The sequence below is a fragment of the Limanda limanda genome, chromosome 22 (assembly GCF_963576545.1).
Source record: "Limanda limanda chromosome 22, fLimLim1.1, whole genome shotgun sequence".
Classification (NCBI taxonomy): domain Eukaryota; kingdom Metazoa; phylum Chordata; class Actinopteri; order Pleuronectiformes; family Pleuronectidae; genus Limanda; species Limanda limanda.
Genome location: NC_083657.1, coordinates 13,287,790 through 13,305,939, shown reverse-complemented (window position 1 = coordinate 13,305,939; position 18,150 = coordinate 13,287,790). Strand labels below are relative to the sequence as shown.

Sequence of the window (18,150 nt, the reverse complement as noted above, 5' to 3'; positions counted from 1 at the left end):
CACGCCCGGGGACACGACGGAATTAATCGTATTTATTCTTGTTCTTTCCAAATGGGAACACGTCCTCTGTGTCTCATGAATGTATTCTGAATAAGAAAAAAGACAACAGCTCTTTCTGGAAACTTCATTCACAAGAATTCATGGAAATTAGACAAGTTTTTCAAAGTGCAGATTTCTTCCTTGAGAATGATATCTGTGCTTTTTGTAAGGACAAGCAAATTCTGCGTTTGTATGAATACTTCATATATTTGCTTCTCATGGCCGTGTTACACTTCATGAAATCAAGCACGTAGCGTTAGTATTCTGTATTTCGGAGTGTGTGTGCTGTCGTTTACGCCTCATCAGCGATTTAACTCCCCGAATAATGAGCCTGGTGTTTCATCTTTAGCCATTATGCAGAAGTAGAGACGGCCTGGCCCCTACTTTAAAAGAAACAACAGATAAGCAATGTAGATCGGATGAGAGGCTTCCTCAGCCCCTTAAATAGCGGGTGATGCCGCAGAATATCACAGTGTGATGACAAGTCACGAAAGATCAAGTGGGAAAAATGATTTTACTTATAGATTAGTTAATGTTTAATAGACATAAAATGAAGGCTGAGTTTAAAGATGGTCATGGTAAAAGTCCACTGAGGCAAGTCTCAGCACTCGGCAGCCATCTTTGCATCAACCCCCCGAGGGCAACTGGAGAAAATCAAAGTTTATCATCGTCATTTTAGGAAGATCTAATCACACTGATGTTTATCCAAGTGCCCATTTTCCCAGTAAGTTTGGTTTAAATTGCGCTATCTGACGCGATTGGTCCTTAAGTTAATGGGTTCTTGCACTAAGTGTCAATAAAATGGATTCTTTAATTTTGATGTGCTTTGGTAAAAGACTTCCAGAGGTAAGGGAAAGCTCAATTCAGAGTGCAGTGATGGAGCCAGCTCCTCCCAGCATGCACTTGACCGAATGTCACTCACAATTATGTGGGTATGGTAACAAACACCACGTGAGGTCAAAGGTGAGCAGACAATTGGCTTTTGGAGATGGAGGGGCAGAGCTTGTGGGTGATTGAACAACCCTATATGGCTTTAAGCACTTTTATAGGATTCTTTAACTGACTTACATCTTCTCTGGTGTGGATCCTGGATACTCGATGTGATGACAAGTGAGTTCTCGTGTAGCTCCACTCCAGTTGTCCTCAAGCAAGACACAGATCCTGATGCTGACCTATGACCTTTCCCTGAGCGAGAGAAGGTATCTTATAAGTTTAAGAATAACCTATAATCTACAAGCTGTGCGATTGTTGTACCTCAAAGATTTCATTTTCATACTGACAGCATGTGTGTAACATCAGCCTGGAGCCTCCTCTTTCTCTCTGGGCTTTGCAAGTGTAGCGCTGACTGACCTGCAGTGCAAACACTGTCCTGCAGCGCCCTCTGTTGGCTCAAACATGTCTTGCAAACTTTGACATTGAACCCAGCCCGTTGGCAACTGTGAAAGTGCATAAGAGAGCAAGAGCTTTTTTTTGCACAGTGCAAAATTTAAAGAGACACAATTCCCACACGACATGATTTGAAATGCAGTGATTTATTTCATGCTAAAGCTTGATCAATATAAACCTCCAGTAAAATAACAGTAACAAATACAGCAAATCAGTCACGATACAGAGCAAATTATATAAATCTTTTGAAAAAGGGACTCAAGTTATACAAGAGATTTGTCAGACTGTAAAGTGATTCAGTTACAGATGTTAATCTTAGCACTTGGAGTTCCTGTGTGGAGATAAGGACGAGTGAAAGAGAGGAAGTGGGTACATTCATTTGATTTAGTCCGTTACTCTTCCCCAGCAGGTCAATGACTCGTCAGTTGATTCGTCAGAAGTTGCATCACAACAGAAAAGTTGTCATAATTAGAAACTCGGCGTAAGCTGATGTTTGGGAGCCTCATCTGTGTTTCCTGTGCCCGGGAGTGATTTTTCCACCCCTCCGTATTACAACTTGTCAATCTACACTGATGCACGAATGGAGGGGGCGTTGCTAGTGACAGGCCTCTCCACAGGGGGCTCTGATTGCATATCCATAAACCGACACAGGATGTGATACTCGCCACAGTTCCGAGAAAAACATTGATTGTTTCCGGTGTCTAGTAATCTCCAACTAGGCCCGTTAAGGTACGAAGTGAGACACATTCTTAGTCAAACACGAAAAATACCTTCACGTCAATAACTATACTCTCAGATGAATAAACACTTGTGACTTGTGAACACAGATGGAGCATTGATCGGGCCCGTCTTATACTAAAGTGCTGAGAACGCCACTCGATCCTCCGACACCCGGCAGCTGGAAACCCTTAACGTCACACTTTGGTTTCTCCTCAGATTCCATTCACTCACACATACATCGAACAGCAGTACACACAGAGGCTCTAAAAAAACAAGAAAAATCTATTCAGTAGTGAGAGCAGGACATTTGTAGACTGGGAGTGACAGGAATTCATACATGTGTCTGAAGGAAAAAACCTTACAACAGTAGCTTCAAAATAAATAAACCGAACAAACCCACATCCCCTTGAAATGTATGTAAACCTTAAGTCTAAGTGATTGTGTGCTAGTACCAATAGAGGAAGCAGCGTTTCAGTGCTCGGCAAATCCAAGTTGAACCCAACATTTTGTTCGCAGTGCTTTTAGACAACTTTACATCTCAAATTCATGAAATAAAACGACTACTTGTCCGTTTACACTAGTTGTCGCCACTACATCATTTCTAGTAGTGTAAACATAAGGCTTTCTGTGGCGACTAAAGGACAGAATGCCTGTGATGAGAAACGTGGATACGATGTGAGGAGGGAGAATAAGGAAGAAAGGAACTATGAGATAGAGCGGAAAGAATAAAATGAGAGCGACCAGGGAGAGTGGAACGGCAGCCCTCCCCGAGAGAGGCAGCTGTCCAGGCCCCGCAAGGCCCGGGCTCCCACTTCAAAAGTCTTCAAAAAGAACAGAGGCGCCCGTCTCCCTTTATCCATCCCTCCATCCCCCCCATGGGTCGCCTCCGTCTGCAGAGAAACGATAGGGCCCAGTGACTAACACACAGCCACTGAGGGGATAATTCCACGGGCAACATCTGGGCGTCTTGTCTGTGTCCTGCTGCGTGGTTCGTCTCTCGCCGACAAGGGCGTGTATACACACACACACACACACACACACACAGACACACACAAATCTCATTAAAACAGACCAACCAAGCAGAGGAGATGAGGGACAATTATCAGTCAGAACCAGACACACACTTTCAACAGAAAGCAGACAAGACAAGCGCGAATGCTTTGCAACAAGATGTTTGACTCTCTCGACCTTTGCGTTGTTTTAACTTTGACTATCATGGATAAATACACCAAAAAGCAGTGGCTCTATATATATTCTTTACATTCTGTCTTGTTGCTCGATCCACACAATACTACTTTGATTTGTTGTCTCCATACACAGCGTTGAAATGTTCTAAATCCCTTATAAAGGGTCACCACGACACAAAATGTCTGCTCAGGTAGGAAAACAAAACTCAAACTTTGAAGTTTTATCACATGCTGTCAGAACTCTTACATCTTAGTTCAGTATCAGCACATCATTCTGTTGTCTTACAATTAACCGGTTTTATTCAGTTACATCTGAAATTGTCATTTTTTTTTTTTTAAGACATGACCTGTTTCCAAGGCCCAGTCGCACCAGAAAGTTGCAACGTGACATAAACCTGCGGCTGTATGTGGGTTGTGTGTTTCTAGAAGCTTGGGGGTGTAGTCGGGGGGGCTGCAAGTGATATTTATCGACATATTAGGCTAGTGTTAGGCAGTCTTAAGAGCTTTAGTGGAGCGGTTTCTACCTGGAGGGTGCAAGACGGCGAACAAGCTGTCACAGCCTCCTCTTTGACTCTCGAATTCTCTGTCCCCTTCAAATGTCGTCTGTCAGTCACTAAGATGAACTGGACGTGAATCATTTGAGTTGGTGTGACCGGGCCTTTTGGAAAAAAAGGCGAATTAACATTCTGGCCGTGATTCAACAGATCAATCCGAGTGAAGAGGTTTGGGATCACGCAAGACGCGTTCCTCTTTGCAAAACTGCTCAAACATTTGATACAATTTTGGTACATTCAAATACCCAGTGAAATGTATGCGGCGTTGCAATCTAGTGAAAGACCTTAAAATTGAATCATACATGTAAAAAAAAAGGATTAGTATTAAAAATACCTGAGAAAGACGAGAAAAAAAAAGGAAAAAGATAAAGATCTCATTGATTGAGGCTTGGGGTCAAAGAAACAGCTACACTGTAGTTGAAAGAGTGAAGACTCTTTGTTCAAAGACTCCTCGAAACATTACATTCAGTTACATCAGCCACACCTGGGTTTTCCTTTCTAATTCAGCCAGCGCCAATCTCCACTGAAATAAAAAAGAAGAGAGATGCAGCAACCTTTAGAAGTTAATATGTGAAATGTACACACTCACACACACGGGCACACAGATGCTCGCACGTCTTCTTGATATACGTGTTGATCTCCGGGTTTCATTCACATGTCTTAAGCCGGCCCTCGTCTCTGTAGCACCAGCCGATAAGTCTTGTTAAGGCCAGCTAGTTAGGAGAGGGCCGTCTCCGTGGCAACAGCTCGGTGACATAATGTCTGTTGTGCGATGCCCACTCGAATGGACAGCATCCGTCAGTAGTAGGACATGTGTGTTTTTTTGTTTTTGGTTTAAAGAGTCAAGCAGCAAGGCTTCGTCGGGCCTCGGGGACGTGAGGAGGAGGAGGAGTGTGCTCAGTGTCAGGCCGCCTGCGTCTTGAGGCCCCGCCCCCTCTGACGTGACGTCTCGGAGTGTGTTTGCGAGCTACACGTTTTGTGACACGCCTTCTCTGCGGCGTGTGCGCCTCAGTAGAACTTGTCGTCGATCCGGAAGTGCGGCCGCGTGACATCGTCCGGGTTCAGGAAGACCGATATTGATTTCCCAGGATTCTCTGTGACCAGCTGCTGCAGCCGCTGGGCCAGCTTGTCGTCCGAGGGCGAGATGATACCGTTGGTGGAGTGATGCCCTGGGGAGCCGTGGCCGTTGGTGCTCGCCGATAGGTCCTTCTTCAGCTGGCCTGCCTGCTGGGCTTGGTCGAGAGCCGCCCGGAGGTTATCGCTGGGGTCTGAGCGCACGTGCGCCAGTTTTCTTGCGACGAGCAGTGCCTGGCTGTCAGTCAGGTGCTCCAACATGTTGCACTGGGGCAGGAAGTAGTTTGGGCAATTTTTACCGAGGATGCAATGGGCCAGGTCGTCCAGGAGACCGAGGAGGAGGCGGGCAGGAGTGTCGGAATCGGAGCAGGACAGGTAGACACCAGGAAGTCGGTCGCAGGCCCAGAACAGGAGGGTACGCAGGTGGTAGAGGCTGAGGCCTGCACGGGGACGAGCCAGGATACGAGACAGCACTGCCTTGGCTGCTTGGTAAGCCTGGGCCATAGGGAAGGGGATGCACTTCTTCAACTGAACCTAGTCATAACAGAGAAACAACCAAATAGTTAAGTATTCACAGGATTTAAGAAAAAGGGCAAAATAACACACATACAAAACCAGATGGACAAAATATCCTGATGGTTTAAAAGCTATTCCAGGGGAAAAGAGTGAAGGTTCTCACCTCGCTGCGTGAGAACGCCAGCCTCCACTCCCTGTCGGGCCGCCCCCCCAGCGGGGAGCAGCAGGGCAGCAGGTAGAAGCCCGATATGGCCTCCTCCTCTGTGATTTTACCATCCCAGAAGTGGTTGGCAGTCAGCCAGCCCTGGGCCACGGCGGGCCAGCCCCTGAACGACACCACGGGCAGCAGGTCGTACAGCACCCGGCTCGAGCCCGCCTGCAGGGAGGAGATGGGATATCACAGCCTGAATCATCTTCTTTAACATTGTTAATAATTATTGTAACGTCTGGCAACAAGGAGTCCATCGGTCTTTTATCATCCTTTCAGTGTTCTTCTGTACCTGCAGGATGATGGTGGTGAGGGGTCCGTTCCTCTCCAGTCGGTCCGGAGAGGGGATGCCTCTCTGGGGGCTTCGTCTGAGCTCCTCCACGGCTTCGCTCACCACCCCCCAGAACCAGTCGGTCACCAGGGAGGGAGAGAAGTAGGATCCATCCAGAGACTGGGAGCCCAGGGAGGGGATGGAGCCTTTATCTACCGGGGGAGGTAAGGGAGGGAGGAGGGAGGAGGGAGGTAACAGCATAGACTTGTGAATAACAGCTACTGTGACATGGATCGCAGTCAACGTGGGAGTAAATCCTGTGCTGGCAGTGGCACGCAATTATTTACGGCGCAAACTGAGCTCTCGGTTCCGGGTGTGATTGTATAATAGAACCTGGATGATGTGGCAGCACTGGTGCAGATTGATGGTTCACTCTCCTGCTACACTAGCTGTGTGGCTCCCACTCTACACGACTAGTCCCCCAGTTGTTGTCGTTGGGATATGCACTCGTTAGCCATTTTGGACGTTGATTTAGGATATTTAGACATTATGGCTAAATGTTTTAGAATTTAAGTAAGACTCAAAAATAAGTTAAGTTGAACGATAAAAAACGAAATAGAATATCTATATCTAGCGGAAATAGAGTTGCTGATTCCACCAAATTGTGATACTTGCTAAGTTTTTTCATATATATTGCAAATAAATTAAATTAGGATTTGGACGGCTGAGAATTAGCTCAGAATCATCAATCATTAACAAACTGTTAATGAAAGTAATGGTTGCAGCCCTCGAGTAGATTTTGGGGCACCTGTAATATACAGTTTACTAATAATGCTGAAGAGAGGTGAGGAAAAAAATGTATTTCATAACACTGCTGCCCTTATTTCAACCTTTCGATCGCATTTTGGTGTACACTCTGTCAACTAAACAGCGCAAATACAGCAACATAAGATCCTGTGGGAAATGTATTTTACCAATTGCTGAAAATTAAAACGATTAGTATCAATAAATGTCATTACTTTTCTCATCTTGCAAGTTTCATGCCCGCGAGCATCTGGTGGATTGATGTTGCGGTGTGGTCGCGGAGCTGCCGTGTAATCGTGAACTTTTGTTTCTTCAACTCAAAAATGCTTTAACGTTCATTTCCAGTGGGTTTTTTCACCTATCTGAAGAGTAAAGAGGAGCGGGTCCTCCGGAAAATTGCACCACAACATCATGCATCAAATTATCTGAGTGAAACATGAACAAAATTGAATCAGTCCCCCACCTTCCAACCTGCACTGCTGCAGAACCCTCAATGCTGTTTACTCCACTCCTCTTTGCACATATCTCTTCATCTTTCTATTTTACCATTTCCTTATCCTCCATCCACCTTTCACTTTGTCCTTTACTCTCCATGTAGCTCTTATTTCACTTCTTACTAAATCCTTTCACCTTTTGTACCCCCTTGTCCTCCTGACCAATCTCTCTGTCACTGGTCTTCCTCTATTCATTAGCCCACTTTTTCTCCTCACCCATTTCGCCATCGTCCTCCTCATCCTCCTCGGTGGGATGTCCATTCTCTTCCTGGCAGCAGATGCTCCAGCGGGATAAGACGTTGGAGTCGCAGAGGCGGAGGCTGAGCCATGAGTGGCAGGGTGGGGAGTGTCTCATGTCCAGGGTGACCGGCTGATTGCGGTCATGGAGCTTCAGAGCAGGCACCAGCAGGGTGAAGTCCAGGTCGAAATCGGCCCCTTTGACGTAGTTGCCCAAGTGCTCAGGGTCCAGGTCCAGGACTCCCTCCCGGGCCCCGCCCGACAGAAGCAGGTACTCGTTGGCAACTGGGAGCCGCTGGTCCACTTTCTGGACTAAGCCTGGATTAGAGGATGAGACGGAGATACCAAAATATCAAGCTCACAAATCAACATTTATATTTAGATCTGTTTTGATGTGTGGAAATGCCAGCAAAACTGTGGCAAGGCGCAATGACTGAAAAGGTTTTGTTGGCTCTCATATATTTCCAAGCTCAATGCACTAGGACAGAAAGCAGCAGGTCCACAAGCGTGTGAGCCTACAGAATGTCCGGCTTGGTTTGTTTTGAGAAACACTGCATATATTTGCGAGTTTGAGCTGTGGGACTACTGAGAGTGAAATCATCCATTGACCAATGAGTAAGACTCTAATGATAATGTCACACGCGTGGCCAGCCAGGCCTTCTTAATAGCTTCTCTACCCTCTCTTTTGTAGTTTTATTAGTTAATTTCCGGGAAAGTTCTGGGAACATAGCAATATCACTAAAAGGAAGTGTGATGGGGCAAGAAATACGAGCACTTGGACAATTATCTTATTATACTCTTATAATATTTTAAGCCTGGCCGCACCATCATTTTCCCAAGTGCTGAAAAGCCTTCCTCGCACTCCTCTCTGAACAGTTTATATGAAAGAAAGCTGCCCCCTAAATCCCTTTATGGCTACTTAGCCGTGTAGTAAAGTTCCCAGGCTGTGGGCCCATGGGAAACGCAGCACGGGAGTCAAGTGTGTTATGTTTTGACAGCTGAAAGGAGCACTCGAGAGAGGCCTGATCCTAAAACCAAGCCTGTGCTGGTCCAGAGGTAAATGCTAGCTACTGCGGGTCAGAAATAAAGCATTGGCACTTCAAAACACTTTGCAGGGAAAAGATTGTAAGAGCCCGAGCTTGAGTGTTTATCCCCTCTAGGGCAGTTAAGTGGCTGGAACGGGGGCATCAGACCAACCCGGCAGGCCGTGGCTGGGGGTTCAAAGTTACTAACAGGATTCCTCTCACCCAATTACATGGGCATCCAACCTTGTTGGTAGGAGGCCATGTGATGTTTTCATGTGGAGGTATGTGTCAGTGAGCGAGCAAAGACATTTGTTAGATGTGAAAATTTGAGTCCTAAGTAGAAATCGAAATCCCATATGGGTTGTTGGTTGGTCACACAAATACCTCATAGATCAGAAATAGTGAGCAATTTAGAAACAAAACACTCAAGACTTGAAAATGCGTTTTTTGGACTATATTTTCCTGTTCATCTGCATTCAATGTATTCAGCATGATGTTAATAAAGTGGAAGCAGGATTTAGTTGCATCAAGTGCATCCCATTTAACTCGTCTCTCTGACTGAGGCGAGTATTTGTGCATGCAATGCGCGGAACAAATTACGGCCAATCGAACATCAGAACTTGATATCGGTTAGGCTGCTAAAGAGGGAGAAATGCGGGATGGTAAGATCAAAGCGAAGAAGAGAGGGGAAAAGACAGTGCCAGAGAAGAAGCGTGGATCAGACGCCAGCCAAAGGGCAGCGAGTTTGGAGCTGTGACTCCTCTGATTTGTTTGGTTTTATCTGCCACTGATAAATTGGGTCAAATAGGCGAAGAGGAGGAAAAGAGTGATGAAAAAAGGAGAATAAAGAGCATTTTATCTCTCCAGCAGGGCCTTCAGTAAGCGGGAGTACAGAGGGGAAACGGTATCAATTAGCAAGGCCTTTCCAATCTCCACCAATGGCTCGCAGGAAGTTTGAGGTTGTTCCAAGGAACACAAGCTACTTTTTAATCCAAAACGCCCAAATCAGCAGTCTCCTGCTGCCTAACTGGGCATCGGCCGGCAAGCACGCACACACACATTGATGTGCACGTGAAGACAATCCAACTCATATGCCTGTAGACACACACAGTCTGAGAGTAGAGCTGGAGAGGAGACGGTCTGGGCTTTCACAGCTGACGGATTAAACCTAATCCTATAAAACAGGTCTTTTAACGTATATTTCCATTAGAGGGAAGTTTTTTGGTTAAGAGCTGTTTTCAAACTAGACCCAATTCCAGTATGTCAAAGGACTATTGGTTTCTCCATCAGTCTCAGACTGTGCTAACAGGAAAGGCTCCAGTGTTTCCAATAAAACCAGACCAATGCTGCAGCTTTCAGTGCTTCGTGCTTAACCCATTCATTGCTGGGGTACTTAACAACTGTCATGTTACACTAAAAGCTGGATGTTTTTTATACCATCTGATGGCAAGTTGGCTGAGTCACAATGAAATTATAAAAGCAGAATCACCACCTGGCAATTGTATGCCTCCAGTCTGCAGTTTGCATCCAGGTCTGTTTAGACTCATATATACCGATCAGACACAACATTAAAAACATTACATCACATCAACATTAAGAATTTCTGCCCTGTGGTCGTTTCCTTCCACCTACCAGTGCAGTTTCAGTCAAACATTTTTCCCAGGCTCATGAGGTCCTTGTGACCTTAAACATTTCGCCACTGAAATCTAAATCAAAGCCCACGGCTGTCGCCTTCACATACATATGTACGGTAGATGATACATGTCCTTTAACGACTTAAAAAGGCATAGTCCAGTAAGTGTGGATTTCATTAAGGGTATTTTATCATAGTTAGCATATGAATTGAGGAGTTATGGCCCAAAATCTGCTCCAATCTCTCAAGGCTAGAAATCATGTGTATGCTGCAATCAAGGAGCAACCACGATCCTCTATTTGTCTTTGAAATGATCTGTTCCGGGAGATTCAAACATCACTAAATCACAACCTTAATTCACTGTAATAGCTATTCTATTAACATACGTATTTACTGATGGCAAGTGATGCAACTAACCCTTTTGGAGATTAAAAGAAGGTCATATAAAACCCATGTCATGGGTAATTTGGTCCAAACATTGAGAAACAAATGCATTTAAAATAAAGCACGAATTTCTCTTTACTACATTCAGAAGGATTGAGCACCCTGTCACTCGCTCCCCTGCCTGAAAAATACCTATCGTGAAAAAGTCATTTTCTCTAAAAGTAATTTACTATGACTTCGAAATCAATAGGTTTGTTTGTGCGAGAGCACTGTTTTATCATCTGTCTCAGGAGTGTGTTGACAATTCAATACATCATTGTGATATTACACAGCCACGTCCCACAGCCACGTCAATACAACAGGGACTCTCATATAGTTAACAGGCCCTTTGACTGGAAAATAGGAGACTGCAGAAATGTAAACGCGCACTCATAACCAACATGCCTCCTTCAAAAATGGATCTACGACGTGACAATGCGGAGAAATCCCCTGAAGCAATCATGGGAGGGACGTCCTTTCTCATCACAACCAGAGCAAAGCGGGAGTATTCCAGGGCACACCTCTGGTTTGAGAGAGTCCAAAAATAGCTGCGTAAATCTCTCTGGAAAATGGGATTCCTCTGAATAAGCTGATGACTTCTATGTGCTGCTGCTGAAGGAGAAGACAGACTGAGAGAGAGAGAGAGAGAGAGAGAGAGAGTCTGGAAGCTGTGACTACCAAAAACTAGGCGGTTGTGAGGTTAAACTAGTAATCACAGTTTATTTTTAACATCTATGTCCTTGTGAAGAAAGTTGAGTGTCATTGACATTCCCACAGTTTCACACCCTAAGACGCCCAGTACGACCAGCGTAGCACCAGCACATGCATTTATTCACCTTGTGGCTTTATGCCTGGTGCAGTTGAAATGTCGTCTGTGTGGAAATGAGACTCACCGTTGTTATTTCACATGGCCTACCCCTGTGTGACCTCTCGTTTTTTTCTCCTAGACAATATCCCTCTAATACAGCAGCGGAGCCCGCCATAACAATAATCTTAAAAGCAGCCAATTCCCCAAAGGAGCGATTCAATCCGTTACAAATGACTCCCGACTAATATCGTCTCAGCCGGATGTTATCAGCGCTTTCACACCCGGCACTTCTCTGGGGCTCACCTCGCTCGCTAATAGCAGGATTAATCCCAGTCATCCGAGTTGCTGAAAGGTGAACCGATTCGCCCACTTGTTGCTTATGATTTCATATGAAGGGACGGAGATTAGCTTAAAAAAAAAAGTCTTTCAGAAGAGGAGGAAAGGAGGGGTTCCAATTTAAATCTGATTTGAAGGGAGGTTTCACAGCACTGAGCCAGGTGGGTGTGTGTGTATGACAGTGTGTGAACGTGTTAAGTAGAAGAACCTGGGCTGAGAGTGGTGCCAGACATTTTGTGTCTTAACCTCCTGCAGTGAGAGAGAGAGAGAGAGAGAGCGTGTGAGAGAGAGAGGATGCAGGAAGCTGTCAGTGTCTTCCAGCTCCTCGCTGCTGCTTTGATGCCAGCTACACTGTGATACCGTGTCCTGTGAAGTGACAGGCAATTATCACTTAAAGAAAAAGGTGTCACTGCTGCTTTGCTTTCACATTTGACTCTTTCTGGCCTGCGGGGCACTCTCGTCTTTTTAAAAGAACCTTGAACAAGTGGATCCTGACTTTTGATGTTCTGATTAACGACAGGCCAAAGAAGTGAGCAAACAGATCAATTAAGTACCACATTAGGCAATTAATAAGTAATTAACCCACACCCTTAATTTGCCCTAGTGCCCAATTATTGCTCTATTAGAAGCAATTAGAAGCAAAGCAGCTATGGAGGTTTCAGATCAGAGGCTGGAAGAACTGTATCACTAATATAATTATAAGTTCTTCAATTACGCTAAAGGTCAAGGACAAACAAACTCTATTTCAGTTGATTTAACCTATTAATACACCTTTAATAAGGAAGTACAACACATAATTGACCGCCCATTAGGAAGAGTTTAAAACCACAACCTTCAATCAGTCTTTAAACTTAGAAAGGAGAAATTGTTTGTTAAATTTTTTGTTATAATTACCAATATCGACTGATATGGATATACAGACTAAATGAGTTCAGTGAATTGTGACAGATGCAGAAAACAAACCTGAATTTAACATTAAAGCTTAGTCTCTCTAAAAAACATTTGCATTTGTAAATGCTGCAATTTAACTGTCATATTCTGAGGCATGAGGAGAAGCTTTTTGGATTTACAGACAGCCGGTCAATGCAGAAATGAGTTTGGTCAAAATACCAATGAGAGAATAGAGTCAGTTTTGTTGGACATGAAAGGGGGAAGTGTGCGTCGCTCTGTGGACCCAAAAAACTTGTTTTAATAGATTACTGAAAAGTGTTACTCTGCGAGTGAGGTGTGTGGAAAACTTAAGAGTTTTTAAAGATTTATTTCCCCCCGGCAACTCAAGACAGCTGCAGCCTGCACACGAGATACTGTTATCAGTTGACAGCTACGACCAAAACTATTCCTCCCGTTTTGCCTCAGGAATAGATAAAGTGTGATTGTGGGGGGGAAAAAAAGATCACAGTGTCAGCCTGGGTTATTAAAATGAGCAGGATGGCAGGTAACATGTCCTGCAATGTCAAAACACTTCATATTTAATATGCCAAATTCGCAAAGTCATATTTAATTAATCAATAATAATGTATACAATGAAAGATGCTTAATGAATTGTACTCTGTGGCGTCAGACTTTGGCTGTGTTCAGTCACAGGACACTGTTGAGTTTAAATCACAGACAGTTGGTGGTTTATTTGTTACGGAGGGTGTGAACTACCTTCAACTAAATGATGTTTTCTTCAATTCCAACAATTAAGATTTGTCAGTGAACAACAACAATGACCAGGACTTATGGCAGGCAAGATGCTGCACATCTGTGCTGCTTGGCACTGGTGTCCCTGCACAGATCAGAACTGGAGACAAGCAGAGCCTAAGTAATCAAAACATTTCCCTCTACTGTTGCAGAGCCATGAATCTGGCCCCGGCTGCCAGATGAAGACAGTCTCTCAAATCCAAACAGGCATTAACACAGAATTAGTCAGCCACAGAAGGCATGTTGGCCCCGAACAAGAGCCTCCGCTAAAAACTACACGTCAGCTCTGGGCATCAGAGCGGGGGGGCTTCCAATGAGGCAGGAAGTCAACGCAGCGGAAACAGCATGAGGCTGTGAATCCATCACACACGAGTCTGCCAGTGTTAATGGGCTGGAGTGAGAGAAAGGCCAGACACTGTGCCCGTCCCGAAGGCCAACAATAGTCCAACGGCTACGTGAGCTGCTTTCCCAAAAGGGAAACGGCTTCCACTTTGATTGCAAAAAACAGTTGAATCTAATATTTGACAACCTTTTGGGAGGTTAAACCAAAAAGTCAGTCTTCGCGAGGCAAAACACGATCAGAAAAAACTGAGATTGTTGTTGTGAGTCAAGAACACTAGAAAACAAAAGGGGCTGATGAGAATGGATCAACAGGAAAGCAAAAAGTGGACGTTTCTGTACTCGTGTGTCAGGGGCAGCTCATCCTTTATCTGTTTTTCACTGATCAGCGACTGACAACTGAGGGAAAGGCTCTGTACAGGTTATTTCTTTCAGGTCTCACAGATAAAAAATATCAAAATCCAAGCTGAGACTGAGCAACACTCGTGACTCTTTAAACTTGGATCAAAAGTTTCCCTTTTCTCTGACATCAGGCGGTAGGGTGAACTCTGAACTGAACTCTCACAAGCTGGCAGGAAAACTTTAAGATCTGAAAAGTTGGGTTGAGGCTATATCTACGCCCGGCCCCAGATCTCCTGCTATCTCCTATTTCTACCTTCATCTGACTTTTTGTTTTTCAAAGGGTATAGCCCCCACTCAGCTTGCCTGAAGGCAAACCACAGTGTTGACTCAAACGCAGAGTAAATAAGAGCCTCTTCTTGGATATTTCAGCGTGTGAAAAAATTCCCTGCGTGCACTTGTGTGCGTGTGTAATCTTTTTTCGCTTTCCCTTTTCCTGACAAAGCCCAGTGGGGATCCCTCTGCAGCTCAAAGCTTATAGAAGCCTGGCAAAAAACAGCCACTCGTGTTCAGCATCCACGCACGCACGCACGCGGGGAAACAAACACCGAATCGAGCGTTGGGGCTTTTGCACAGAAACCAGCAAAGAAAAAAACACACAGTTAAAAGATTGCACAGAAAAATAAATCTCTTTTTGCGTGTGGTGATGGAGAAAATGAGGGAAGGAGAGGCCCCGGTACGGTTTTGATTTATGCGATTTCTTCCCGGGGTAGATGCGGCCTGTTTGACGAAGCTGTCGCAGTGTGGTGAGAAGACTGAAGCAGTGGAGAAGCATGAGCCGTCTGTCAGCCAATGCACGGCGACTATTTTGACAGAAATAGTGAAAAATGGGTGAGAAGTGGAGACAGAACAGAGACTTGCAAAAAATGCGAAACCCTGAAATATTTTTTAAAAGTGGGTCGAGAAGAAACGATAGGTAATAAAAGAAGAACTACGCAAAACTTTCAGGACACGGCCCGAACATGTTTAGTTTTCAGCTTCCAGGGGACATGAGAGAGGAGGGATGACAGAGGACAGGAGGGAGGGGGCAGAGTGCCACCTATTGGACAAACAAACACACTTCACTCTTTTCAGATCCCTCATGCAGAATTAAAAAGTGAATTATACACGGGATGATCCTGAACTCCAGCATTGAGAATCAAAGTTGCATTTGAGAGCCTCCGACTTTGCAAGTTACACGTAGTTGCATCCACAGACTGGAAGACTTTTTCTCTTACATTTAAGACCTGGAAAAAAAACAACTGCCTGACAATGTGTTTGTCAGAGGATTAAATTAAAGTCTGGTGTTAATTGGGTTTGTCGCGCGTGCCGCCTAACACGCCGAGTCATTAAATGGGTCTGTTAAAAAGAAACAGTGTTCCGTCTCATTTACATTGGATCTTGCAGCTTTGTCCTTTTGCCTGAAATAACTTTCAGTGTCAGGAATAAACAACACACAACTACAAAAATAGTCCTCACATCACATTTTGTTTCCCTTTGGCATCAGTTTGCATTGAGTGTCATTACTGCATATGTTTCATTTATTCCTTTCAGGATATGGTAAAAGCTTTACACTACATCTACAACTGGACACGTAGTAAAGGTTCCTCTACTTTTTTAACTCAACTTTAAACTTCATGATAACAATTTGTTGTGTCACTAAATTAAGACCTGCCCAGTAGCAAATTGAGTGTGGTTGTACTGGGCAGTTTCCAAGTAAGAATGTGTGTAGAACTTTTGAAGAGGGAGCAGAGCATTCCTGAGACATGGCCCTCTGTAAATAAAGGTGTGTGTATGTTTGCTTGCTGACAGCAGCAGTGTCAAATCTGTGCCAAAAAAGAAAATGTGATTCATACCGGAGCCGATTTTGTTTTACCTGTGTCGGGACGCTACAAGACAGATGACGCGAGCACACAAACTTATTTACGATGTTAACATTCTATCTGGGAAATAAAATCCAGATAGTTCTTGCACGTAGTGGGAAAGATAATCCTGGCACTGCCCCGGCACACAGATATACACAAAGCGTCAGCCGTGAAGTGGGATACACTCTTAACTTCCATCCTGCAATTCTGCCTTCACAGCCTCTGTCAAATACATGACTAGTTAACTGATAGTAACTTTGACCCCAGGCAATGAGTAATTCCTGTCCCATAGGCTTGTGCTGCATTAAAATCCCATTCTCTTCCACTTAAGATGAAACATGTTATATAATGTAACACACTGTTAACTTCCATTATCGGAGACACACTGTGACATATCACCACACATTACAAGCATCGCGGAGAGAGGGGTTTTCATTCTACAGTCGTGGCATGTGGTTGAGGTTGGGAGGTCTGAGGTCATGCAGATGATCTGCAGCAAAAACATTGCATCATCTACAGTGAGAGAATGTAGTGCACAAAGCTACAAACTGATCATAGGCTTCACTCCTTTCTTTGTGGTTAACATACCACCAACCATTTCTGAAACTGGGGGTCTGTGGTATTTGATAAATGTACATATGGTGGCAACATTGTCTTATCCAGTGTGATTGTTTGTGGGCATACCTAGCATGTTGAAGATAAAGTCCTTAGCTGTGTGCACCTCTAAGGCCGTCTGGTCTCCAAACTCCCCTTGCTCCGCCAGCACCAGCTCCGACACCCGTGCCGACAGCTGCTCCAGGGTGGCCCCCGACCGGAAGTCCACCTCGGACAGCTTCTTGGCGGGGGCTGGGGAGCGCGGCGCCACCGCACTCATCAGGGAGTCCATCTCTATAGACCTAGAGTCAAGAATAGAGAAATAAGGTAATTTAGGTCTGTTACATGTCTGGACCTATTTCAGAAAACAGGATACTTTGCTGTAACAGTGGCAATAATAATTACTGGTGTCGTTGCTGAGGCTACATGTTTTCAACCCTGTATAATACTCCCCCTTGTTTTCAACAACCTTGTTTGAATCATGAGACTTCGAGGGGCACTTGTTGAGAAGCATATGACGTCAAAGTGATGCTGATGCGGCAGGATTTTCTGATTTCTAAGTATTTTGAGTATAACTAGTGAAATGTGTTCTGCATGCCAATGTCCTCTAACCTTATAACACACATTCCGACACTGAAAAAAACTTGTACAAACAAGTATGTGCTTGTTCACATGCTTTGCAATGTACAATCACTAAGTTGCAATAAGCAGGATGATGGGAGTAGATTAAAACAGTTTGTGTGTCATGTAATCAGTGTTTTGACCCTTGAGACGTCTGCACTACGAACTAGTTCAGTTTGTTGCCAAATTAATCGCCAACTGTTTGAATGATTGATTAACCAGATTGTAAAACATCTAAATACTTCCAGTTCCAGCCTCCTAAACGTGAATATGTTCTGCTTTCTTTGCTCCTCTAATGACAGTAAAGAGAATATATGGTTTGTGGACAAAACAAGACTTTCAGGGAGTTTAATCTATTAAACTAATACATTAATCAAGATAATAATCAACGGATTGATCGACAATGAAAATAACTGCAGCTCTGCTATAAACCAAGGGAAAGGGTCCGTGTGGGTTATTAAAACGTACTTTAGGGAATATTTTGCATTCCTTGAACCAGAGTATTAAACCATTTAGAAGTGTCATGGTGCCCTGCTAAGTGGGCTAATTATATGAAGGGACTTTACTTCCACACGTGTTACAGTAATGCTACAAAACGCGGCGTCTTCAGAGAAACAAGGCGAGAAGTTGCCATGTAAACAAAGTTCAGTGGAGCGGAATGACAACATGGCCTCTGCTCTGCCCCAGCGAACTGGGTCAATTAGCCTGCGAGCTCCGCTGCCACTAGCTGCTGCTAAGCTAATAGCCCAGCAAATTAGCCTGCCTGCTGTGTGACAGCTAACCCTAGATTATGATACAACTCCTCACATAGAAGCACCCCCCCTCCTCCTTCCCCAGGGGCTGTATTAAACAGATTCATATGAACGGTGCACAGGCAGAGCAATTCACTTATAGGGCGGTGAGGGGGCCTCGCCCACGCTCGGCTAATTTGTTTTATTAGCTCATATTAGCCGAC

The 18,150-nt window shown here is 44.5% G+C and overlaps 1 protein-coding gene across 1 annotated transcript in view; it reads right to left on the bottom strand.

Annotated features, from left to right (window-relative positions):
- Positions 1-1,552: 1,552 nt before the first annotated feature.
- Positions 1,553-18,150, bottom strand: part of tmem102 (transmembrane protein 102) — a 17,039-nt gene continuing 441 nt past the window's right edge. Inside the window, exons 2-6 of the mRNA XM_061066013.1 lie at positions 16,665-16,876; positions 7,470-7,808; positions 5,977-6,167; positions 5,640-5,852; positions 1,553-5,494 (exon numbers count right to left, since the gene is read on the bottom strand). Coding sequence (XP_060921996.1) covers positions 4,895-5,494; positions 5,640-5,852; positions 5,977-6,167; positions 7,470-7,808; positions 16,665-16,866 — 1,545 coding nt within the window. The 5' untranslated portion in view covers positions 16,867-16,876 and the 3' untranslated portion in view covers positions 1,553-4,894. The remainder of the gene's footprint in view (positions 5,495-5,639; positions 5,853-5,976; positions 6,168-7,469; positions 7,809-16,664; positions 16,877-18,150) is intronic.